General features: G+C 39.5%; 3 protein-coding genes and 2 non-coding genes across 9 annotated transcripts; all 5 read left to right on the forward strand.

Moving 5' to 3' along the window:
• The first annotated feature begins 232 nt into the window (after positions 1-232).
• nop58 (NOP58 ribonucleoprotein homolog (yeast)) lies at positions 233-5,674 on the forward strand. Of its 2 annotated transcripts, none has more exons than XM_030154859.1 (15): positions 233-390; positions 861-937; positions 1,029-1,081; positions 1,299-1,423; positions 1,525-1,661; positions 1,849-1,913; positions 2,019-2,153; positions 2,243-2,388; positions 2,836-2,962; positions 3,152-3,315; positions 4,171-4,305; positions 4,662-4,723; positions 4,815-4,969; positions 5,064-5,191; positions 5,286-5,674. In XM_030154859.1, the coding sequence occupies exons 1-15, from the start codon at positions 346-348 to the stop codon at positions 5,346-5,348; spliced, it is 1,617 nt and encodes a 538-aa protein (XP_030010719.1). In that variant the 5' UTR covers positions 233-345; the 3' UTR covers positions 5,349-5,674. The 2 variants fall into 2 exon arrangements, with proteins under 2 accessions (XP_030010719.1, XP_030010728.1); XM_030154868.1 differs by having other exon boundaries at positions 5,070-5,191.
• Positions 2,665-2,749, forward strand: LOC115436642 (small nucleolar RNA SNORD11B). The gene has a single exon (XR_003937856.1). It is a non-coding gene; the product is annotated as a small nucleolar RNA SNORD11B (small nucleolar RNA).
• LOC115436648 (small nucleolar RNA SNORD11B) lies at positions 2,998-3,078 on the forward strand. Its single transcript, XR_003937858.1, has one exon. It is a non-coding gene; the product is annotated as a small nucleolar RNA SNORD11B (small nucleolar RNA).
• Positions 5,675-6,089: 415 nt separating the features above from the next.
• Positions 6,090-12,322, forward strand: wdr12 (WD repeat domain 12). Its single transcript, XM_030154875.1, has 13 exons — positions 6,090-6,258; positions 7,132-7,226; positions 7,407-7,501; positions 7,818-7,924; positions 8,060-8,175; positions 8,260-8,414; positions 8,762-8,807; positions 9,416-9,501; positions 9,590-9,730; positions 10,132-10,237; positions 10,340-10,472; positions 11,852-11,924; positions 12,021-12,322. The coding sequence occupies exons 1-13, from the start codon at positions 6,218-6,220 to the stop codon at positions 12,096-12,098; spliced, it is 1,272 nt and encodes a 423-aa protein (XP_030010735.1). The 5' UTR covers positions 6,090-6,217; the 3' UTR covers positions 12,099-12,322.
• Positions 12,323-13,085: 763 nt separating this feature from the next.
• On the forward strand, positions 13,086-24,300 carry ical1 (islet cell autoantigen 1-like). 4 transcript variants are annotated; one of them, XM_030154798.1, is made up of 16 exons: positions 13,086-13,211; positions 13,836-13,866; positions 13,975-14,149; positions 17,968-18,040; positions 18,120-18,243; positions 18,323-18,521; positions 18,850-18,975; positions 19,791-19,889; positions 20,140-20,225; positions 20,385-20,435; positions 20,626-20,675; positions 20,760-20,804; positions 20,907-21,140; positions 21,944-22,237; positions 22,526-22,624; positions 22,708-24,300. In XM_030154798.1, the coding sequence occupies exons 2-16, from the start codon at positions 13,859-13,861 to the stop codon at positions 22,821-22,823; spliced, it is 1,779 nt and encodes a 592-aa protein (XP_030010658.1). In that variant the 5' UTR covers positions 13,086-13,211; positions 13,836-13,858; the 3' UTR covers positions 22,824-24,300. The 4 variants fall into 4 exon arrangements, with proteins under 4 accessions (XP_030010658.1, XP_030010666.1, XP_030010673.1 ...); XM_030154806.1 differs by lacking the exon at positions 20,385-20,435; XM_030154813.1 differs by lacking the exon at positions 20,907-21,140 and having other exon boundaries at positions 13,087-13,211.
• Positions 24,301-24,706: the final 406 nt, after the last annotated feature.

Consider the following 24,706-nt stretch of genomic DNA (forward strand, 5'->3'; position numbering starts at 1 on the left):
GTGTCATTTTTTTTAATTGTACTGTGGAACAAACAAGTAAATTACCTCGTTAAAATATTTTCACGATATTACCATCAGTGAGGCAATATTTTCCGTTTGTGAAAAGCTAGAAGCTATACCAAGTGTGCTAAAAACCAAAATATGGACTTCATAGTCACACTGTTCCTGATATTACGTGATTTCTGCTGATTGAACATGGCAACCCAGCTGTTTCCTGCTGCTCTCGCTCTCTCACCGCGTGTATCTTCATAGTGGAGGCTGCAGCGTGGTGGCTTTCAGGGAAAAGCAAGCGCTCTCCATTGAGAGAGCAGACTAAACCCTAAAAGACTGTAAGCTGTCGTCAAGATGTTGGTTTTATTTGAAACCGCCGCTGGATATGCAATATTCAAAGTATGTACCCTATTTTGGTTTCTGTCAGGGGACTATTAAGTGTTTATTACACATTAGCTACAGGGTTAGCTTAAGTTAGCCACATAGCTGGTAAAGACGGCACATATCGACTAAGTTATAAGTTATGTTTGCATTGGGGGCTAAGTTTCAGAGTCGTATTGCAACTCAAACATACAAGCATTCAATTCAGTCTATTGCTTTTGTCATATCGTCTTTACCAAACTAATGCTAACATAATTTAGCCGGTAGAGGCCGAGTAACGTGAACCACGTGTGCACATTGAGGCTAACTCACCAATCTCACATCAGTAATATTATGACATTAAAATTCAAAACGTTGACACTATGAAAGTTATGTTTACTAACATGAGTGCAACATGTAAGAGACAGTGTTACCACACAGCTCATAGTATTGTTTGTGTATGGCCGATTAGTCATTTTTAGTGCGATTTTTAACTGCTTTCTTTTTAGGTCCTAGATGAATCCAAACTCCAACAAGTCGACAGTCTGTACAAGGACTTTGAAACTCCCGAAAAGGCCAATAAAGTGTAAGTAGTTTTCTGTTGGAATCGTTCAGCTGCATTCTCATAGTTTTCCTTGAGAGTTCACGTAATTTGCTATAACTGTTCTTTATTCCAGTGTTAAATTGAAGCACTTTGAGAAATTTCAGGACACAACAGAGGCCTTGGCAGGTAATAACACGTTTTTTCGATATTCTCTTATAGTTACAGTAAATTTGGTCTGTGATGCATTTGTGTCTGATTAAAATGAAGAATTCCACATTATTTCGTCACTACCACTGAGGCCACAACAGTTCATATCCATTGTATTATGAATCAACTTGTTAGAATTCAGCCCATGTACAACAAACAGGGTTTTAACTACAGTGTTATCGTTTTTACTGCTCAGCTGCCACTGCTATTGTTGAGGGGAAAATTGGCAAGACTTTGAAAAAAGTCCTTAAGAAGGTTGTTGCCAAGGAGGCTCATGAGCAGCTGGCAATCAGTGATGCAAAACTCGGTGGAGTCATCAAAGTAAGTAGATACACATCTAAAGTATTAGTGTAAATATGGATTATATTCAATTTGTAGCTGGTAATTGCAGAATCAAGTCTCAAATGAGCTCTGGTTTACAGGAAAAGCTTGATGTGAGCTGCATTCACAGCCCTGCAGTGGCTGAACTGATGAGATGTATCAGGAGCCAGATGGAGGGCCTCATCACTGGACTCCCTTTCAGGGAAATCAGTGCCATGTCACTGGGGTTGGCTCATAGGTAAAAAGATCTCTAGGTGTCGTTTTGAGTAATGTGACTCTGCCTATGATTATACTTGCTGTCTGAAAATTCTTGTAGATTTTTCTCAGCCTTCGTCACTACCACTGAGGCAGCAGTTTCTCCTAAAGTATGATTAAAAGCAACAAGTTTGATATAAGTTTTACTAATGTCTGCCTCTGTTTTCCAGCTTATCCCGCTATAAGCTGAAGTTCAGCCCAGACAAAGTGGACACTATGATTGTGCAGGCCATTTGTAAGTTTTATAATTCATGTTGCAAGAAAAGTTAAAAAATAAATAAATAAATAAAATAATAAAGCTTTTATCCTGTAGTCTGATGTAGACTGTTTCTTCCCTCAGCTCTTCTCGATGACCTGGATAAGGAGCTTAATAACTATATCATGCGCTGCAGAGAGTGGTATGGCTGGCATTTCCCTGAGCTGGGAAAAGTAATCACAGACAACCTGGCCTATTGCAAAACAGTTCGCAAAATAGGTAGTTAACACTCAGTCTCAAAAAAAGTAATCTACATCCTTGAAGAGTTTTCCTGTCGAGCACTAAATCACAATGTACTATGTTTTCAGGTGATCGAACAAATGTGGCTGGCTCTGATCTGTCGGACATTCTACCAGAGGAGATTGAAGCTGAGGTGAAACTGGCAGCAGAAATATCAATGGGAACAGAAGTGTCAGAACAGGACATCGGCAACATTTCTCATCTTTGTGACCAGGTACAACACAAATAATCTTTTTATTGCTAATGTCTTTGTCAAGTCATAACTAGGGGCGTAATGGTTTGATTGAAATTCTATTGAGGATATGAGAGGTGAACCACAAAAATGGGCAATAAATTATGGGTTTTATTAAACTGATTACAGTTTTGAATAAAACATAAATATGAAGGCATGCAGTGTAAACAAACCTTCAAAAATGCACGAAGCCATTACAGTTTTACATTTTAGAAATGTCATGCCCCTAATTATGCAACATTAAGCCTATAACTAAAGTGACAGTGGTGATGATGATGACATTTGTCATGATCCTGAAACAATTTATGTGGGTTTTTCAGTCACTACCTCATCTGAACAGTCACATGGCATTAATTTTTAAGTACTTGAACTGTTTTAGTTTGTAACAATACATCATCTTCAAAGAATTTTTTTTTTTTTTTTTTTAAGGTGATTGAGATCACAGAATACCGTGCCCAGCTGTATGACTACCTGAAGAACCGGATGATGGCAATCGCTCCAAACCTGACAGTAATGGTGGGTGAGCTGGTTGGCGCTCGTCTCATCTCACATGCAGGTAAGATAAACATAAAGGCAGGTATGAAAATCAGTCGAGCGGTGATGATGACGACATTATGTCATACTCCTGAAAATGACTGATGGTTTAAAGTCACTACCTCATCTGAGCTTTCAAAATGAGTCTGAAGTGAAAGGTACTGGTGAGAACAGTGTGTTCACTTGTGCGTCTTGTTGCTGTGATGGTCAGGTTCCCTTCTGAATCTGGCAAAGCACCCTGCCTCTACTGTGCAGATCCTCGGAGCAGAGAAGGCACTTTTCAGAGCCTTGAAGACTCGTAAAGACACACCCAAGTATGGTCTCATCTACCACGCCTCTCTAGTGGGCCAGACCACCCCCAAGAACAAGGGCAAGGTAAGTCCAGAAGAGGGACTAGTGAGGCCAGGGGTTGACTTGTTAACACAGTGAGGGTTCAGAATTTGAATACAAATTTTTATCTTCTAATTAGGGATGTAATGATATGAAAATTTAATATCACGGTTAATTGTGACCAGAATTATCACAGTTATCACAATGATCACAGTATTGTTGAAATTGTGGTCAAAATGTTCAAAAAGTACTTATACACACACTGAAATAATTTAACCAAATTGTATTTTGAAGGAAAAAAAAAAAAAACACAAAAAAAGCAAATTAAGTAATTGGCACAATGCACTTTCTCTTGGCAGAAACATTCAAGTATTAACCTTTAGGGGTCTGAGCCTATTTTGGCTGTTTTTCAGTACTTTTGATTTTGCCTTTATATACTATATAAACAAATGTTTACTATACCCATGTTTGGTATCTTTTTTTTTTTTGTCAGCACAACTTCATCTGTTTCATCTGCCTATTATTTTTTTCACTTTAAACTACAATATCAACATGAAAGGACAGAAAACAAAAAATATATAAAATCCGATTTGAAAAATGTATGTAATTTATTGCATAAATAACACAAAGATGCTTAACGAACCTTGTCAAAGATTTTAAAAGTGAATATTGGTTCCAAATATTAGGTATTTAAAATTGAAATGATAATAAATTAAAACTATACTCAAATATTTGACATAAAAGCATATCTTTACATAGGCGTTTTCTCCAGAAAAGTGTGGTAATCAAACATGGTTATGATAATTAGAATTTAAACGGTAATACCAACCATTGGCAATTTTACCGCAGTTTATCGTTATACCGCTAATCGTTACATCCCTACTTCTAATGTTTACCCAGATCTCCAGAATGCTGGCAGCTAAAGCAGCACTGGCCATTCGCTATGATGCTCTGGGAGAGGACACAAATGCAGAGATGGGAGCAGAGAATCGCGCCAAGCTGGAGGCCAGACTGCGCCAGCTGGAGGAGAAAGGAGTAAGTGCAACACAGTTACTATTGCTATACTTTTTTTTTTTTAATTATATGTGGCATACAATTTATTCTGCAACTAAGGGCTCTACATTGGTGTGCTTCTTTTTACTCTGTACTGTTTGATATGTCCTTATCTAGCACCTTGCTTTTTAGATATCTAAAATATAATTTTTTTTCTTTTCATTTTCCATTAATTTATTTATTTGTGTTCCTCCTTTCTTTTTTTCTTTAGTTTTCTTTTTCCTCCCACCTCACTTCAAATTTTATAAACAAAGCGGAAAAGCAAGTTGACAGTTTTCTCATCTGTGTGTATGAGTAGTGTTCTCTGGGTTTATAGGCATTTCCATATTTCTTTACAGATAAGAAGAATCAGTGGAACCGGCAAAGCAATGGCAAAAGCGGACAAATATCAACACAAGAGGTGAGTAATCACTAACATCTCCTCTCCTAAAGTGATAAATTTCTAAATACAAAATAAATGGAAATCTAAACCTTGCCTTTTTACTCAACAGTGAAGTGAGAATGTATGATCCATCCGGTGATTCTACAATCCCCTCCACTTCAAAGAAAAGAAAGTTTGAGGAGGTAGAGGAGGAGGAGGCAGCTGAAGAGCCTGTAACACCAGTCGTCAAAGCTAAAAAGCCAAAGACAGAGCCAGTGACAGAAGGTAGGGAAATTTAAGAGCTGATACAGAGGCAAATTTTAAAGTGGACACTTGACTTGATGAAGTTCAGTAAGAAATGTATCCCTATATTTTGTAGAAGCAGAAGAAACATCAGCTGCAGCAGAAGAAACTCCGAAGAAAAAGAAGAAGAAAAAGAAGGACAAGAAGGCAGAGGATGCTCCCGAGGAACTAAAGGAGGAAGAGGAGGAGTTGGTAGTAACGGAGGTAGGGGGTTGGAAACTCAAAGGCAAAGAAAAATCTGTGTTTTTGGTGTTTGGTTGCATTGTTTTAGACTTACATTTCTCTCCTCTCCCTTCAGTCATCAGAAAAGAAGAAAAAGAAGAAGAAAAAGAAGATAAAGGAGGAAGAAGAAGAAGACTGAAGATTTACAGTGTATATACAATATATATTTTTGTTTTAGGTTTTATGCTGTTTTAGTTTTGTCCTATGTGTATAATTGAAAAGGGCACCAATATGAGTGCCTGTTTCTAGACATAAAGTCTGAATCAACTCATGATTTACTCTTTTTATAACTGAATTTTCTGTCAGAACAGGAGTGAATATGTAAATCTAGTCTTTCTGTTTGAAATCAACCCTGGTTAAACAGTTTTTGTGTATGAAATTCAGGAAAGATTCTCTGCATTTCTGTGAGATATTTTCATGTGAACTGCAAATTTGCCCTGGTAAAATAAACTTTTTTTTGTTGTATTTTTGTGGCTTGGTTGGTGTATATTGATATTTTAGGGATATAGTTGAAGAATCAAAGTCAGTACACAGAGGTGTAATGTAAGTTTCATATATTTGGTCGTACAGTATGAAAATTGGGACACATTTGTTAAGATTGAAATACAACCATGAAGTAAACCTCAAGTAAAACATTTGGTTATATGCCTTCAAATCAGGACTGAATTATAAACAAAATTAGGTTTTAAGTAATGTAATGAAAATGTATGCTAAAAAATGAATTGTACTTATATAGTGTAAATGTCAATAAATCGAGTATTTTTCCATAAGAGCACATTATTTTAATGAACTGGAGGTTAGCAGTTGGCGCAGTTTGAATGGCCAGGCATTACTAGTAAACCACAGATCTGTATCGTTGATTCGCCATCTGTGTTCTGTTGCAAAGTCTGGCCTTCGTACCACATGGCTTCACTGCATGAGTTACCTAGTTGAGTTATGAGGACGAGTTAGCATCATCTCGTATCTTTTTAGCTAGTTGTCTGTTAGTTGGATAAACCGACCAGAAACATGTCGCAATTACAAGCGAGGTTCTTTACAGAAAACAAAAGGTAAGCCGCAAATCACAAATGATGGAATAAGAAAAGACCTGGTTAGCTTAGCAGGCTAACAAGCTAAAACTCAGAGTAAATAAACGGTACAGAGTTGCAGTAGACCTATACTGAAACATATACTACTCGTATATCATCAAATACCATTGTGAGTTTTCACAAGGGTTTGTATCACTGTACACATTTAATAGTTTTCACGCTGATTTAACCTGCTGATGGCAGTCAACCTAAAATGACATTTGTGTGTGAGATATATGGGTGAAAATAGCCCATGAGCCATTATGGGCTGAAATCTTAAGTACCCTAACTGAAATATTGCACTAAAATACAAATTTAAGGTACTTAAGGCATATGGTTTTACTACATCTCAGAGGCATATATTTTATATTTCACAGCACATGTTTGACATCTCTGGTTGTTAGTTACTGTTTAAGTCTGTGTTATTATTAATATAGAACAAAAAACAACTAATAAATTAATCTGTATCACAGATTAAGCTACCCAAGAGTATATAAAGCAGGGGTCACCAACCCTGGTCCTCGAGGGTTACTATCCTGCATGTTTTAGATGTTTCTCTCTTCCAGCACATCTGGCAGTCGTTATCAGACTTCTGCAGAGCTTGATGATAGGCTTATCATTTGAATCAGGTGTGCTGGAAGAGGGGTACATCTAAAACATGCAGGATAGTAGCCGTCGAGGACCAGGATTGGTGACCCCTGATATAAAGTAATTTAGTCCCACCATTACCAGTTGCTACATAAATTATTATAGGCTTGTAATGAATGTTTTCCTAAAATGATTCTATGCTTTTACTTTCCACTACTGCCACGAACTATTTGGTAAATGTGGTCAACTAAGTTTCTGTGTTTACAGGTACATTGTAGATGACGTCCCGTTCTCTATCCCAGGGGGTTCTGAAGTGCAAGACCTCAGCAATGTCATCAACAAGTTACTGGAGGCCAAAAATGGTAAAACAGCTAACTGTTTAAACAAACTTTTTTTTTTTAAAATAGATTTTGTAGATTTTTTTTCCCTTTAAGAAGCTCCTCACCACTGTTAACACAAGCAAAATAAAAGGACATGTCCCTTCTTGCAGATTATATTAAGCCTTTCCAAGAAGTAAAATGTGTATGCTCTTGTTTCTGCAGCATCTCACAGCAAAGTGGAGTTCGACTTCCTGGTCAGGGGTCAGTTCTTACGAACAGCACTGTCCACTCACATGGAAACAGAAGGCATATCGACGGTAGGCACAACTTATCTTGTGAAACCTGGAGAGCTATGAAGAAAATACCAAAAGTCTGCAGTGGTTGAAGAAAATATTCTATATTGTATCTGAGGTAGAATTTTTATTGACTGGGAAGATAGAGACAGGTCTCCAGCAGATCCTTCAAATGTGTTAAAAGGCACTGAAGTTATTATCTAAAATGGCTCATGTTAAAATTCCTTGAATTAATATTTCAGTTGCATATATCAGGACAGTTGCAGTAAAGTTGTATTTGAGTGGTTTTGATTGTCTGTGAGTACACACTATGCTCACTGTGCATTTGTCTCTGTAATAGGAAGAGGTGGTTGAGATTGAATATGTGGAGCGAATCACAGCCCCCGAGCCTGAGGAATGTATGATGCACGACGATTGGATCAGTGCTGTACATGCAGATGCAGAATGGTAAGATTTACATTGGCAGAAAGAGACTCCCATTTCACCCCCTCTAAATAAGCTTTGTGTGTCCAAGACGTTCTGTTGCTGAAAACAAAGTACAGTACAGCATGAGCTTGAGTTTGGGTCTTGTACTTTTTTTAGGATCCTCACAGGGTCATACGATAAGACGGCCAGAATCTGGTCTGTAGAGGGTAAACCAGTGATGACAGTAGCGGGACACACAGAGGTGGTCAAAGATGTAACCTGGGTCAAAAGAGGTGAGTGGGAAAATGGTAGGTAATTACTCCATAGGTAATGCTCCCATCCTTTCCTAACTCCTGTGTGTGGATGTGACTATGTAGACGGTCTCACCTCTCTGCTCCTGACGGCCTCTCTGGACCAGACTGTTCTTCTGTGGGAGTGGAACTCTGAGAGGAATAAAGTGAAAGCCAGACACTGCTGTCGAGGACACACTGGGAGTGTGGACACTGTTTCCACAGACCCCACTGGCACAAAGGTAAATAATACTTTATGATATAATTTAATTAGTTGATTATAGGTGATGAGGACTAGGGAAAGGCAGATGATGGTTTTGTGTTCTTTGCCGATGAAATATGATCGTCGTAAATGTGTTTCAGCCCAGTGGAAAAACCAGACCAGTGGACTTGAATGCTTTTATTAATTTCTTCATACCAATATTGTTAAAGTTGGAAAAATTTGTGTGAGACAGATTCTCAAGAAAACCTGTTCATAATATGTGGTGCAAAAAGTGAGAAGCATAAAAAAAGGAGAATGGAGGAAGGCTGTCACATCCAATACATACTTTTATTTTTCAGTCAAAACATTTGTGTTAATGTCTTACAGTTCTGTAGCGGCTCCTGGGACAAAATGTTAAAGATCTGGTCAGCAGGTATGTTAAACATAGTGACTGAATGACACCTCAGAAGCAGAGTGAACTGGTGCATTTGTTATCTTTAATAAACAAACTTTGGTTAAAGGTAGCAATGTCATATTTTGTCCATGTATCAATGCAGACATGCTCTTCTCAGTGAGATAGTTATGGTATTATAATATGTGTTTGAAATTTTTGTTGTGATTGCTATGAAACACAACATTTTGTTTGAACAGTTTTCAGGCAGGTATAATTTGGCAAATCTGCATGTGTGGATTTTCTTTTACAGAAACTAAACACATCTTGTACTTTAGAACAACTTAAAATTCAATGCATCTGTCATGAATAGTTGATCTTAACATGTTGTTTTGCATTACTCATTTTTACAGTAAAATCAGTGTCACCTCATTTTCAAGCCAATAAGAATCTCAAACACCTCAGTATTTCAAACACAAATGAAGATGCAAAGCTGAAACTTTGTAACAGTATGAACCAAAGTATGAAGCATATTGGAGATAGTCAGTTGGGAACAGAACACAATTATTAAAAAATCACTAGTATAGTCTTAGTATATACAGAATTACTAATGACAAGCAGATCTGACAAGCATTTTGCTGGCCTTTCAGTGCCCACAGATGAGGCAGATGAGGTTGAGGAACCTGGAGACAGGCCAAGAAAGAAACAGAAGACTCAGCAGCTGGGTCTGACCAGGGTGAGTGCTGGTTGGTAGACTGGCAGGAATGAAAACTGTGGCAGCAGGTGTTGAAGGTTCTTGTGAGTGAAATTTCACATCTTCTCAGACTCCGCTGATGACGTTATCTGGACACAACGAAGCTGTGTCCTCCGTCCTGTGGTGTGATAGCGAGGAAGTTTGCAGTGCATCGTGGGACCATACGATCAGAGTTTGGGACATCGAGACGGGGGTGATGAAGACTACACTGGTGAGTCAGACTGAATCACAAACCAGTAACAGATGTGAAGATGTGAAGGTTCTCATAATAACAGAGACCCTAAAATGTCTTAAAATCTCTGGAATTTGATCTCAGAAGAAATAAAAATGTAATTTAAATAACAGAAAAACTACAGCAATATAAGTAAAAACATAAACAAGAAAAAGAACATGGGTAAATGCAATGAGAAATGGTTTATTTTCTTTGAGGAGATTATGTTACAGTCACTGATGTGTAAAACTCAATAATAGTAAAAAATAATAAATACTTTGATTTATTTTGCTTCAGTAACAGTATTCCTTTTTCCTCTTACAGGTAATAAACTGATTCATTTTGCACCTAAAATATGCATATCCCTTGAATGAACAGCCTTTTGTTTTTCTTCCTCTCAGACCGGTAGTAAAGTGTTTAACTGTATTTCCTACTCGCCTCTGTGTCGACGCCTCGCCTCAGGCAGCACCGACAGACACATCAGACTGTGGGACCCTCGCACTAAAGGTACTGCCGAGCTCTGACAATCCTGCACTGGCCTGTTTCCTTTTCACTCTCCGTTGGCCAAGCCTCCTCACCCCCTTCCTTCCTTCCTTCCTTCCTTCACAGACGGGTCGCTGGTGCTGCTGTCTTTGACCTCCCACACCGGCTGGGTGACCGCTGTCAAGTGGGCGCCTTTGCACGAACACCAGCTGGTCTCTGGTTCCCTTGACAACTTGGTCAAACTGTGGGACACCAGAAGGTCTGTGGAGCATGTTATTCACAAAACATAGATTTAGTCAGCATGTCACCTCCTAAAATGAGTTTTAGCAGGAGTTTTACTTCAGTTTTAGTCAATATGTTGGCATTAATTTCTAAGAAACCTGTTGGAAAGGAAAGCATACAACAAATATCAAAGCAGTGAGAGATTACCGTAGAATTTCAGTCTGTGGGACCTTGCAGGACCCTTTTCTATTGGTGGTTACCATGACATAGAAAAGTGCGAAGATCTATTGCCATGTGTGGCTGGCTCAGGTGGTTACCATGGTAACCTAGTCTTTTGTAAATGGAATTCTTTGGCTGCACATATTAAACTGAAAGAAACCAAATCAGATCATGCAGGGCATTGGGATGATGGGAAGCTACTATACGTTTGATTTTGGTGGAAAAATTGCATAAAATAGCATTACTTTAAGATCAAACGTGACATTCTTCTGCAAGTTTTCCACAGATTCTTAAAAAGTCATGTCTCTTATACTTTATTGTCAGTATGGATGTGAATAGGTCTTATACTGAGTTCATACCAAAGATTCGTGATGAGATAAGCCGAAAACGTCTCCAAACCACGTCTGCATGGACCAATGTCACAACATGAGACTGTGGATCATTTGCATCTGTTTTAACCAGTGGTTTTTCATGCTTTTTTGCAGCTGTATGCACTTTGTCACATCTAAAAATATGAACAAGGACAGTGATAGTTGCTTATTAACTACAGCTACATTTCTCATATTGGCAATCCCTTTTTTCATCATTCACATTAGCAGATTATTCTTGTGAATAGAAAACTCAAAAAGTTTTTATGTTAAAGTTGCTTCCCACCTGACTCATTTTGCTACTTTACTCAATTTGCTTTTTTTGGAGTTCACAAGGTTCACTCACTTTCGCACAGCACTGTGAATGTTTAATAGCTGTGTTTCATAAAGACGTGAAATATTCCATTAGTGTGCTTTAAGGTTAAGAACGTTGTGTTCTTAAGAGTGATTTTTATTATCAATTCATGTAGAAAACTAAAAAATCACAAAGGGTTCACATAGTTTCTTGTAGCAAATCTTTGGTCTGAACCAGACTATCATGTATACAAAATGGTATTAAATTTAACTTTACAGTATAGCTGTAAAGTTTGCTGCAGCTATACATGAAACTCAGGATGACCATTTCTTTTGTCATTCGTCGGAAAGTAAACTTTATTTTTAACTTCCTGCCTCTGAAAATTCTTTGTCAAACAGTGTAAAAATCTTTGGAGTCATTTCCTCAGTTTCTTTCAATATCACCATTTAAGAGCAATATGTTTGGACCTCTGTGTCTTTTTTTTTTTTTAATTTCTGTAAATAAAAACACTTGTACCTTCATATTGTTTCCCAGCTGTAAAGCTCCTCTGTATGACGTGGCAGCCCATGAGGACAAAGTGTTTTGTGTGGACTGGACTGAAAACGGGGTAAGATACACGAAAGTAGAAGGCGAATAAGCACTTAATACTCCATATAAAGTCAATTTATAATGTTCTGTCTCCACTGTATTTTTCTGTTTACAGCTGATGTTGAGCGGGGGTGCAGACAACAAGTTGTACACCTACAGATACTCAGCCTGTCAGACCGATGCCGGGGCGTAGGCTCCATGAGACAGACTGAAAAGCCTTCACATATTTTCTTATTGCATGTGTTTTTTTTTTCCCTGTAAACCAAGAAAACGATAAAATAAATTTCTCACTTTAAAAGTTGTCTCAAGCATATATTGATTTTGAAGATGCAAAAGAAGTCAATGATATAATTAAAAAAAACCCTGAATATTTCACATCAGTCATATTAAAGTATTTCTGACGTTTTGTTCAGTTTCCATTGTCTGTGTTGTTCATGTCACATTCTCCATGGTTGTTTTAACATTATGAACTTCCTCATGTTTCTGGACAACAATAGGAAAACTCTAGGCTTTTCCTCTTTAGACTGGTTTGTGTGGAGATAAGAGAAAAAGAAGAGGAGTCACTCTGCCTGTTCATGTTGCTCTACAAACAACATGCAGCTTTTAGCACATCAGTCTATGTAATACATCGATAGGATTAGTACAATTCAGGTAGAATGTAGTTTTTTAGTTTTCATCAGCATGAGCTATATCTTGTAATTTGGAAATACTGTTTTTTTTTCTGCAACACTGATTAGTCAATAAAATACATGTTTTTTTTTTTTCAAATGATTGGTTATAAATGCATGGGTTTTACATTCAGTTAATGAAATATTTTACTGAAAAAGTCATATTTTCATCAGCTTTCTCAGTTTATATATAAATACCTTTAATTTTACTCTGAGCTTTTATGAATATCTATGATCAGTAAATTATAGACAGGAAAATACATGATGTTCACTGACAAATACAAAAGATAATGTAGTACATGGTGATAAATCATCTAATAAAATATAGAGAAAAATTTGTTCCAGGTATTTAAGGGTTAAGACTTCAATCCTTAGACATGCAACAAAATGATAAAATGGTCGAAAGATGTAAAACACATTGTAATCGTGCAAATTTTACATGGTGAAGTGTACTAGACAGTGGTTGCTCCTCTCAATAGACGATTTTGGCGTTAAGTACACGTCTGCGCCCCCTAGTGTCCAAACCGCGCTACTTGTGGTTTGCATATCCTGTTTCTGTGACTCAGAGGACGATGGCTATCGGCAGAGGAGGTTAGCTGACCACAGATGCTCTGACAGCTGGACGAAACGAAGACAAGGTAGAGTTAGAACCACTTTGTGGAGCATTTGACCTTGAGGTAGAGACTGTTAAATCATCTTTAATCGACCTGTCGTCCACTCCACGGCTCGGCGTCACGGACTCGGCGGTGGATGCTAGCTAAGCTCCCGCTAGCTTGAGTTAATGACAGGTCTCGGTTACCGTTACGTGTATTTTCTCGTACAGTGTCATGAATTTATTAGCAGTATGTTAATGAATGTCTGTTGAGTTTTCTTTCCGTGTTTGGCGAGCAGCGTTTTGTATTCTGTCTGTAACTGAACACCTGCCTGACATCCAGCTGGCTCCCTGTTCTCCTGACTCCTCTAAGTCGCAGGTGTCTGATCCCTGCTCCAACTACCATATTAGATTAGCTTTTTAGCCTTTAGCACTGGTGTTTTCGTCTTGCCATCGATAACCTCGCTGATACCGATTTATAACTTGATTATTGCTGCTGGGAGAACAACTGTCAGCTCTGTGTTGCTTTGCTGTATGTGTATCCAAGTTAAATGCATTGCTGTTCAGTCTTACTTCAGTCATTCTTTAAGTGGAAATGTCTTTTTACAGCAGTTTCAAGTATTTGCTCTCTTTCCCCTAACTCATCTATCTTTTCTGTGTGTTTCCACAGCATAAAAAGTCTAATATCCAATAATGGACGGGTATGTGCATATTTAATATCTTCATTAAAGCCCAACCTGCTGTCATGATGATGTGCAGGACGACCTTGCCAACTGCTTTATTTGACTGCTCGTCTGTCCTTGGTCCAGGTTTGCAGGGGACATGCTGAGCAGTGGCCGGGCCCTGCTCGATGAGGACAGCTCGGTGATGGCTCGCATGCAAAAGAAGTTCTGGAAAACGAAGCAGGTGCTCATTAAAGCTACTGGAAAGAAGGAGGATGAGTATGTGGTGGCTTCAGATGCTGACTTGGATGCCAAGCTTGAGGTAAGGAAGGATGCATCTGCTGCCAGGTAAAATTAAAACCAGTGTGGGATCCATTGTTATCCTTTTCCCCTTTAATAGTCGCAGTCACAGTGCAGTTGGGTGACACAGTTGTTTCAGAGGGTCGCAGCATGAATCAAAAAACTACATGACAACAAGCAACAAAGGAGAAGTGACCATAAAATATAAAGACAACCTACATACATTAATGAAAGAAAAAGGCCAGGCAGATCTTAATAAATGAAGCCATAGCCTGATGGTCCAATATGTTCCTCTGTATGACCCCACAACTGGAGTAAAGAGAATCCACAAAAGGAGACAAAGAGAGGTCAGAAAACAAAATTTTTTATCTTTGTTACCAATTTACCAAGAGTGTTGGAGGGCAATAAATTAATTAAAATTAACAAGAAACAAATGATAGTCATAATTACCCCTTCCCAGATACATAAATAATATTAAATGTCACTTCTAAATCATTGACCCATCTTCTAAATGCTAAAATTCATCACATGCAACTGCATAAACTGTATATACTCGTACTCGTTGTCTTCCACTTATCCGGGTCGCGGGGTCAGCAGCTTCAGCAGAGGAGCCCAGACAGCCCTCTCCCCTGCCACTTCCACCAGTTCTTCCGGTGGAATCCCAAAGTGTTCCCAAGCCAGCCGAGAGATATAATCCCTCTAGCGTGTTCTGGGTCAGCCCCGTGGTCTCCTCCTGGTTGGACCAGCTCAAAAAACCTCCCCAGGGAGGTGTTTGGGAGGCATCCTCACTAGATGCCCAAACCACCTCAACTGGTTCCTCTCAATGTGGAGGGGCAGCGGCTCTACTCTGAGTCCCTCCTGGATGTCTGAGCTCCTCACCCTATCTTTCTATCACCCTATGTTTAAGGCTGAGCCCAGCCAGCCTGCGGAGGAAACTCATTTCAGCCGCTTGTACCCACGACCTCGTTCTTTTGGTCATTAGCCTTAGCTCATGACCATAAGTGAGGGTTGGAGCATAGATCGACCTGTAAATCGAGAGCTTCGCCTTTTTGGCTTAGGTCCCTCTTTACCACAACAGACTGGTTTTGCGTACGCATCACTGCAGACGTTGCCCCAATCTGCCTGTCAATCTCCCACTCCATTCTACCCTCACTCGTGAACAAGATCCCTAGATATTTAAACTATTTAACCCCCACCCACCTACCCAGAGTGGGCACTACACCCTTTTCCGGCTGAGGACCATGACCTCAGACTTGGAGGTGCTGATCTTCATCCTAGCCGCTTCACACTCGACTGCGAACTGCCCCAGTGAGAGCTGGAGGTCACTGCTCGATGAAGCTAAGAGGACCATGTCATCTGCAAATATCAGAGATGAGATCCTCCCGACACCGAACTGGACCCCCTCCATCACCCGGCCGCACCTAGAAATTCTGTCCATAAAAGTTATGAACACAACCGGTGACAAAGGACAGCCCTGGCAGAGTCCACCCCTCACTGGGAGCAAGTCTGACTTATTGCTGGCTACGTTCACCAGACTTGCTCTCCTTTGATACAGGGACTGAAGGGCTGCTAACAAGGGGCCATCCACGTCATACTCCCAGAGCACCCCCCACAGGATGCCCCTGGGGACATGGTCATAAGCCTTCTCCAAATCCACAAAACACATTTGGACTGGATGGGCAAACTCTCATGCTTTACATTTTGTAAATTTTATTTACATAATGTAAATGATGAAGTAGCTACAGGTAACATTAGAAACAATATAGCTTCATTAACAGGTGACCAGGGCCCCCATTGCATTTGATAAGTATCACAACAAATATCAGATCGTTAACTTGAGTTTAAAGTCTAGAGCTGAAGAAGTGGTTTTACACTATTCTTCTGTTCTCTAAACACGTGACAGACAGTTGAATGTTTCAGAAATTTAGATGTAGAAGAATGTAATAATTACATTTTGTAAAGGTGATTCCTTTACTGTAGCACTTTATAGCTGAAAGATGCTGTAAGTACAAAAAGCTGTTAAGTGTTGTGGAGCATCAGCTGCGTGTCCTCCATCTTCCCTGTAGATGTTTCGTTCTGCTCTTCTGTTGCTTCCCACCAACTAATGAGGAAGGCCGGTTGCGATTGGCTGTAACCTGGCTGGCATTTAACTGTGACTTGCTGTCCTGTGAGACGACAACGCGGTCGAGTTTCACTGTGAGACGCACTGTGAGGCCTTTGTTTACCCTGGAACAAGGTTCTTCTGTCTTCCATGTCTCGCTGTCCCTCACTTCAGCCCCAGTGAGATGGTAACAGAGCGAGAAGGTATTGAAAGAGGCAGAAGAACAACTATGACTTTTTGGGCAGAAAAACAGCAGACCTGTCATCTGCCGCAATCTCAAATTTGAGGCCACTGTGAAGCAGCAGAGCACCAAAACCACCGGGGGTGATTAGATTTGGGGCTTCTGGATAGCTGCCTCATTGCTAACCCGATTTTATCAGCTCTTTATCACAGCCTTGCCACAGCACATGGTCCAATTTAGTATTATTTGCCTTTACTTGGTGACCTTTATGAGTATTATTATGCACATTTTACAATTCAGGCGCCATACATTTACATTTATACATTAGAAGACACAAATTGAATCTCTTCCACTTCTGTGAATTACTTTGGCATGCACTGTGAGCTGTTATAAATGTTTTCATCCTTTTGTTTTTCATCAGTGTACACTTCATTTGCTAGGATATGTATCTCCGTCTGCCTCTGTTTTTCCCCTGTGACTCAAAGATGAATCAGTCTCTAAGAAAAATATAGAGTAGTGCTTAAGCAGAGATGTGTCAAAGTGGCCAAGTGGCTGATACTGACAGGCGTTTGGTGACTGCTTTGGCAGACGGACTGAAGGCAGGGACTGTTTATTCTGCTGTTAATCAGTAACTGTAACATGCTCAAGTCATCTCCTCCCTCCCCGTCTCTTGCACTAGTAAGTGAGCCTGAATTTGAGTAAAAAAAGTCTTTGAATAAATGAATGAATCAGAGGTGAATATGTTTTCTATCCAGGTTTGTGATGTAAAGGAACCAGTGATGTATTAATTATTTTTTGTTGAAATGACAGGAGATAAAGATGTAAACAGAATGTATTAGTAGGATTTCAACATAAAAATACATTTTCAGTTAAAGCACAATGAACATATTTGCACATAAATGAATGAATGTTTTAGGATTAAGAGTTTCACAACAGCAATAACAGTATATTGATTTATAGTTTTATTATTGACATATCGCATTATTATCAGTTAATTAGATAAATACAATGGATGCTCTTAATCCATTTAATAAAATAAAAAATGAGCATAATCTGTGTTCTGTAAAAACAGAATATACAATTTGTAAATTAAACTGTTTCTGAATTTATTTATTTATTCATTTTTTGAGAATTCAGTACACATATGTATCTGTTAAAAAATTGTCTGTTTCCTATACAGCATTTCCTGTTTTGTCTTGTGAAGCCAGCAGATTTTTTTTTTCTTTTTCAAACTATAGTGTGTGGTCATGTTTTATGTTGGCACTACCGGAATTTGCTTTGTGAAAACCAATGTTTTTTTAAAAAATTTATTTATTTTTTTAAATACACTAAACAGAGGATGAAAAGGACTAATGCTGGTCTCCTGATTTCACTGGTTGGTTCTAACAGAATACATTTAAGGAGAAGTCATCTTATTGATTTTTTTTTTTTCTCTTGTATTTATTTGCATATTTGGTGTTGAGGTAATCCCAAACTAAATAATCAAATTACTGGTCGTTATTTTAATCTTGTGAAATACACTTTTAAAATAACCGCTCCCACCCTTGTGTTTCTGTAGTTCTTCCGCTCAGTTCAGTCCACATGCACAGAGTTGTTGAAGGTGATTGAAAAGTACCAACAGAGGATCACACGTAAGTCATAGCAGCAAGGAAACTCTTACACATTTGGTTTTGTTTTTTTAAACACTTAATCTCATGCCTTGTCCCTCAGGTTTGTCCCAGGAGGAGAACGAGCTTGGTCTCTTCCTGCGTTTCCAGGCTGAACATGATCGTACAAAAGCTGGGAATATGATGGATGCCACCAGCAAGGCACTATGCACGTCGGCGAAGCAGAGGTAATGATCTAGAGTTGCTGGTAACTAGTCAGTCTCATCCTCCTACTGCTCTTGTACACAGTCTCTATTTTTTCAACAGGATGGCACTTTGTCCACCGCTACACCGTCTGCACCAGGAAGTGGAGACGTTCAGGCGGCGTGCCATTGCAGACACTCTCCTTACCATCAGTCGAATGGAGAAGGCTCGCACAGAGTACAGAGGAGCTCTGCTTTGGATGAAAGATGTCTCCCAAGAACTGGACCCAGACACCTACAAGCAGCTGGAGAAGTTCCGCAAGGTAGGAGGATGCTTTTAGTAGGGACATTTTTCTTGTAGTTCTTCTGGGTTCAACTGGACTTGTTCCACTCCTTGGAAAAGTTTTGTCTCTCGTTCAAGAGACTTCTACAGTTCTGAAGACTTCTTCAGGTTGGCACGCTGCCTGAAGGTCTTCAGTTCTGAAGAAGGCTCTTGGATGAGAGAGCAGAACAAGTCCAGTTGAACCTAGAACTACCAAGAATAACGATGACTTGGGCAAATGAAAACTTACACAGACATAGTAGGGATATTGTTTTTTCAATGATGTACCATATGGGTGTTACATCTTTGACTTTTGTTGGTGTGGTCAGGTCCAGGCCCAGGTCAGAGGGACAAAGGGCCAGTTTGAGAAGCTGAAGAACGACGTGTGTCAGAAGGTGGACATGCTCGGAGCCAGTCGCTGCAACATGCTGTCCCATTCCCTCTGCACGTACCAGGTACTGGTGGATCTGTCGTAATCTAATGTAACAGGGATGACATGGCACATTTTAGCTTTCATTCATCCCTAACCACCCCTAGTGATCTGAAGTCATTTGGAGTGGGAATGTAATCTGGTTTGGATTCTTCCCACATTGTCAGAATCCTGTAGTGCTGAGCTGACTGGGTAGCCTGAACCACCTGGGTAGTCTCAACCAAATGCTGTGCGTTTGTGTAGAACAGGCACATGGCTTATTAAAAATCTTCAGAAATTACTACATTTCCAGTGTTTCACTGTCCGCTATAATAATAATAATAATAATAATAAATTGAATTTATAAAGCACTTTTCATTCAAAAGAATTTCAAAGTGCTATAGTGAAGAAGAGACCTAACTCTTAAGTGCTCTGTTTACAGCAATGCCTGCACTGTTTGAGACTAATAAAACTTTATTTTCATCTTGTGCTGAAAAATATGATCAGCCATGTTGTCTTGTTAGTAATGACTTGTCAGCAATGGGGTTTTTTTTGTTTGTTTTTAAATCTTATTTTATGGTGCAGAACATGACTAATGAGGTCCACCTCTCTGTTTGTTTTACCCTGTCCCTTGAATCACCATTAGAGACCGTTTAGCATTAAAGTCAAGTGTGTGGTTCTGCTTTTTCACTCACTCATTTGGTTCCTCTTTATAATTTCATTCTCTCATGTTTTTTTAATCAGTTAATACTTTAAAATTTTTTAGCTGAATTTACAACATGCAGTTTGCTTTAGGAAAGAAATATAAATCACTAGCCGTTTAACTTAATATGATAATGTCTTTTCTTTGTGTCATTGCAGACTACTCTACTCCAGTTCTGGGAGAAGACAGCGCACGCCATGTCAGAAATCCATGAGGCCTTCCGAGGACATGTACCGTACCAGTTCACAACACTCAAGGTACATTAGGCACATGCCCTCTGAATCTGGTTATCAAAGACTGTTATACATATTATTTATTATTTAGTTATACTCTGTTATACAAACTTATTTCTCCTAGGCCATGATTATTTATGTATTATAGTGTTATGTCTTTGTGATGTTTTTCTACTTCTGTTTTTGTTGATCATTTCCTGCCTTTTAACAGTTGTGATTACAGCCTTAATCTGCCAAAAATAGATGTAGGTTATCGCTATTGTCCTCTCTACAGGACTTAAGAGACCCACTGGACCAGATTGCAGAGACACAGAAACAAGAAGACAAGGAGGAGGAGAGTCTACAGAACAACACAGACAGGTGAGAGCAGAGATCATGTCACTTAAAATGCATCCAACCTGCTGATCCACAGTGACTTCCTGCTACAGCATCTCTGTTTTCATGCCTCTCCTCAGTTTCCATCTTTTTCTTTTCCTTTTGTGTCTTTCTTTCTACATTTTTTCCACACAAAAACCTCAGCTATGTTCTCATTCAACTTGAGGCCAATGCCGTGTCTGTGTTCACTCACAAGTAAGTTTCTGCAGCTGGTTTATCTGCTGTAGTGATCTCAGTTTTAGAGCAGCAAACCTGAGCTTCCTAAGTGCAGCTCCAAATCAAATAGAGGCTAGTGCATTGCTATAAATAGCCAAAACCATGTCTCCCCAATTAGATAAGGCACTTTCTCATTTTTTCCCCTCCTCCCTCATTCTTTCCTTTTCAGCCTGGTGTCCTTGGATGATGACAAGCCACCAGGAAGTGCCTCGAATGCAGGTATGTGCTGCCCCCTGTAGGCTAATGCTCGATTACCACTGTAAGGGTGAAGAAAAATGGTTTTAAATGTCTTGTCTTTTGCAGAGCCTGCCCTCAGCGGGGACAGACTGAGCCAGTTAAGTGACAGTGGTAAGTGTATGCATGCAGATAAAGTGTTGCGGTGTAAACAGTTCCTATGTGTACTTTGGGATTGTCGTTGCTCACTGTGGTTTGGATGCCTGTTGGCTTTAGACTCCTTCCATTCCACCACACCTACACCTGCTCTACATGAAATAAGCGGACTGTCAGCAGATGACGACCTGATGCTCATGGCCTGTGATCTGCCACAGCCTCAGCGCCCCACCCCTGTAAATGCCCCCCTCCAGCCTCAGCTCCTGCCTGCTCCCCAGGGTGCAGACCCAGAGCAGCCCTGGTGGGACTTTGGATCAGCCCAGGCCAGCCAATCACAGCTGCCCGCTGCCACTGGTAAACAGGCTGGCTGTCTGCATTTCTTCTCTACTAACTACCTACCTGAGGCTTCTTTATTTACTCCCATCTTTCCTGACTGACACTTAATGGCAGCGATTCACCTCTTCTGGGATTAATATAACACTACCCTTTCATTCTTTTCTTCATTGGTTGTCACTTTATTGAAACTTGCAGCTAAATTTTGCACAGATGGTAAATAAAGCAGGCTGATAAAGACATGGCTAAAAACAGCATATATCATGTTGATTTTGGCCAGCCATTTTAGCTGATGAAAAATGGTTATGTATGATAAACCATAATATACAATATCTCTATTTATTTGTAACACCCCAAACACAGCATATTATATATTGACAAAATGCTTTTTAAAAAATTATATTCACAGTCAAAAAATTGGACTAATCAGATGAAAACTCTAGTGTGGTTAGGTCATAATATTGCCATCACAGTGTTATCACACATTACTGATCTTCCACAGGCCTAATACATGTGTAAAATACAGGCAGTTCTATCAATACATTGGATGACTCATATTTTACATCACTAAAAGTAGGATCTGACTGAAGTTAATGGTGTTCAGACCATTCAGTCGATTCAGTGATTTCTTAATAGAATGTGAAAAGTGTTGATTCCTGCGTTACTGATTTGTCTGTTTCTTACTCACCCTTCTTTTTCCTATTTCAGTGTTGAATTTCACTCTGGCTGTATATTATTCATTTCAGTCTGTAGTTAAAAGACGCTCAGATGTTTGGTCTGTTTTGTCAGCTACTTCAACAGTCCACCTCTTTGCTCCTCCTTAGATCCATCCTACCCGGCTGCGTCAGGGCTGAGACAAGAGGAAGACGACGGGGAGCGAGGGGACATGGCTTTTCTCAAAGACCTCCTCAGCCCCGGTCCAGGGGCTTTGGATGAATTTAGCAGAGAGTGGCAGGATGCTTTTGGGCTCACTGAACCGCCCAGTGGTCCTCCTCCGACCTCAGGTGCTGCAAGTGGCGGCGGTGGACCAGTGGCGGCAGCCCGCCAACTTTCCAACCCCCCGAGCCCCACAGGCTTCCTGCCTTCCCAGCTGCTGGATCACAGTCTAAGCTCTACAGGTACGCCATGCTGCCCCCTGCTAGTGGGATGTACTCACTGCAGCAGTCATCATTTCATGTGTATTTTTTTTACCCCAGTGTCATGGTCTCTTTTGCGTAATTTAGACTCTATTAAAGTTCCTGTACTTGATAGTTTTCTTGCATCACTGGGCAAAAATTCCATCATTACCCTTCAACACATTGTTCCCTCAATACCCATTTATAGACGCACACTTAATTTGGTTTTTACATTTTTTTTGTGACATTTACTTGACATTTTAACCTTATGTCACCTTGCTTATCTTTCAGGCTGGGCAACTCCCCCTATGTTTCAGGCTCCACCCATGCAGCCTCCTGCTTCAGGCCAGAACCAATCAACTCATCTGCCTCCAACTGCAGCAAGCAACCGTAAGATAAGAAGAGCTCTTCCTCATGTTTTCCTACTCATAAATGTAAACATAGACCTAATCATGTCATTTATGTGTGTGCAGCTGCACCGGGTGGATCCAGAGACATGTCGGCCTGGTTCAACCTGTTTGCAGACTTGGACCCTCTGTCCAACCCAGACGCCATTGGCCGCTCTGCAGATGAACTGCTCAATGCCTGAAGCTCTGAGTGTGTGTGTCTGTGTGTGTGTGTGCGCAGCAGGAAAGAAATTGCTTTCCATCCAGTAAAAACATATTAACAGTGAACAACATAATTACTGATGCAGACACTCATGCACTAGGAGATATGTGAATGTATCTGCAAATATAGAAGACATCATGTTACAAGAAAGAAGAGCTGATAGAAACACAGTAAGTTAAGAATCATTAAACACTCGCTCTAAACAAATGACTGTTAATTCTGCACATGAAGCCACTGCGTCATATGCACACTGCAGGCCTGGTAAGGTTTGCGTTTGGAGGGAATGTTTATTTTGGACCATGTTGTGTGCTTTCCTGTTTTTATTCTTGTTTGCATTATTTGGGTGTATGTGTGTGTGTATGTGTTGGTTTATTTTGTATACACATCACGATGGGACCTGGGGTGTGAAAAATCCTCTATGTATTCTTTAATGTCGTTAATAGCACATGACTGTCACTGAAGGAAGAGCATTAATGTATTAAAAATAGCTGACTGAGATATGACGGGACTTTCGTTGAGCCTGTGCTTGCTTAAGCTGTTACAGGAAACGCTCTAATAATGATAATAATAATAATAATATAATGATAATAATACATTTTTAATCCTTTGTTTTCCATTGTCAGGAGCCAGTTTAAGGTGCATTCAAAGGCCAGCGTTGAACTGTGAAGTGTTCAATTTTGCAGTTGAATGATCAGAATACCAGCTCCAGTTTGTCTTCATCCAACTTCATTTTCAGTTCTTGTAAAAATAGGATGAACTCTTCAATCCTGTTAGATTCCGAAGTCTAATAACCATATATGAAGGATAAAAAAGACCAAGGGATTCTATCATTGTAGAGTGGATGTTATTTAAATCCAACAAATCCATGGTGAAAGCTGTATTAAAGTCTGTTTATTTTCTTGTTTTTGTTGCAGAGAGACACTATAAAACACTATTTTTAGCGCTGTTATGGGTATTTTCTGAATATATTATTTTAAGGCAAAAATATCAACACTGGAGAAATGTTACCTGACACTGGTGTGGGTTTAATAATTACTTCTGATTATATTTTGGGGGAAAAATACTGTATCATGACTGACGTTTGTGAATGTTTACTCATTTCTTGTTCTTCTGTAAAACTGACTTGGATCAGATGCATTTTTTCCCCCAACGTTGACATGCATCACATTTGTGTGCCTGTAAACTCTAAGTCATTTAACTGTTTTGATACAAGCTGCACATTCATAGCTCTGTAATTATTTTATTTTGTCTTTGTTGTTAGAACATGAATGAACTTGACCGCTGCTCCCCGCCGTTGCATTTCCTTTTATGTCACATCGTCAAACACTGAAGAATGTATTTCTCAAGTCAATCACAAACGCTTTATTTAATTCAACTATGCCTTTTATTTCACTCAAGGGATTTAACAGATGAAAACTTGGCAGTTCTGTTTCCAATAAACTGGACAAGCAAACAAAGAGTTGTTTCGTGTTTTTTGAGCCTCATTCCAAAATGCTTTTTATCCATATAAATGCCACTAATGTATGAATCAGTTCTTTCAGGCCTAAAAATGACAGAACAGGAACCCGTTGTTGCACATTTGATTGTTTTTCAGCCAGTGGATACCTCATGTTGGAGCATAACTCTAATATTCTTATGTTACTCCAGATCAACTCCATGAATTAAGGACATCCACGTTTCTCTCTACTTCTCTGCTACAGGGTTAAGTCTTTATCTTGTATCTTGTGAGGCTACATACATAGCAGCTGTTGGTTTGCTCTCTTACAGTAGTGTGTTAGTGTGTGCTGAAAAGTTAGTATATCTCAATACCTATCACTACAACCTGAGATGGACAATGTCATCTAATTTCGATTAGTTTAAAAT

This window comes from Sphaeramia orbicularis, chromosome 2 (assembly GCF_902148855.1).
Source record: "Sphaeramia orbicularis chromosome 2, fSphaOr1.1, whole genome shotgun sequence".
In the NCBI taxonomy this organism is placed as follows: Eukaryota; Metazoa; Chordata; class Actinopteri; order Kurtiformes; family Apogonidae; genus Sphaeramia; species Sphaeramia orbicularis.

Excerpts from the sequence above, each read along its gene's own strand:
- nop58 (XM_030154859.1), top strand. The coding sequence starts at position 346 with ATGTTGGTTTTATTTGAAACCGCCGCTGGATATGCAATATTCAAA. Across the intron at positions 938-1,028 it reads CCCGAAAAGGCCAATAAAGT|TGTTAAATTGAAGCACTTTG; the intron begins GTAAGTAGTTTT and ends TCTTTATTCCAG. Across the intron at positions 4,306-4,661 it reads GCCAGCTGGAGGAGAAAGGA|ATAAGAAGAATCAGTGGAAC; the intron begins GTAAGTGCAACA and ends ATTTCTTTACAG.
- wdr12 (XM_030154875.1), top strand. The coding sequence starts at position 6,218 with ATGTCGCAATTACAAGCGAGGTTCTTTACAGAAAACAAAAG. Across the intron at positions 8,415-8,761 it reads CAGACCCCACTGGCACAAAG|TTCTGTAGCGGCTCCTGGGA; the intron begins GTAAATAATACT and ends AATGTCTTACAG. Across the intron at positions 10,238-10,339 it reads GTGGGACCCTCGCACTAAAG|ACGGGTCGCTGGTGCTGCTG; the intron begins GTACTGCCGAGC and ends CTTCCTTCACAG.
- ical1 (XM_030154798.1), top strand. Across the intron at positions 18,976-19,790 it reads ATTCCCTCTGCACGTACCAG|ACTACTCTACTCCAGTTCTG; the intron begins GTACTGGTGGAT and ends GTGTCATTGCAG. Across the intron at positions 22,625-22,707 it reads TCCAACTGCAGCAAGCAACC|CTGCACCGGGTGGATCCAGA; the intron begins GTAAGATAAGAA and ends ATGTGTGTGCAG.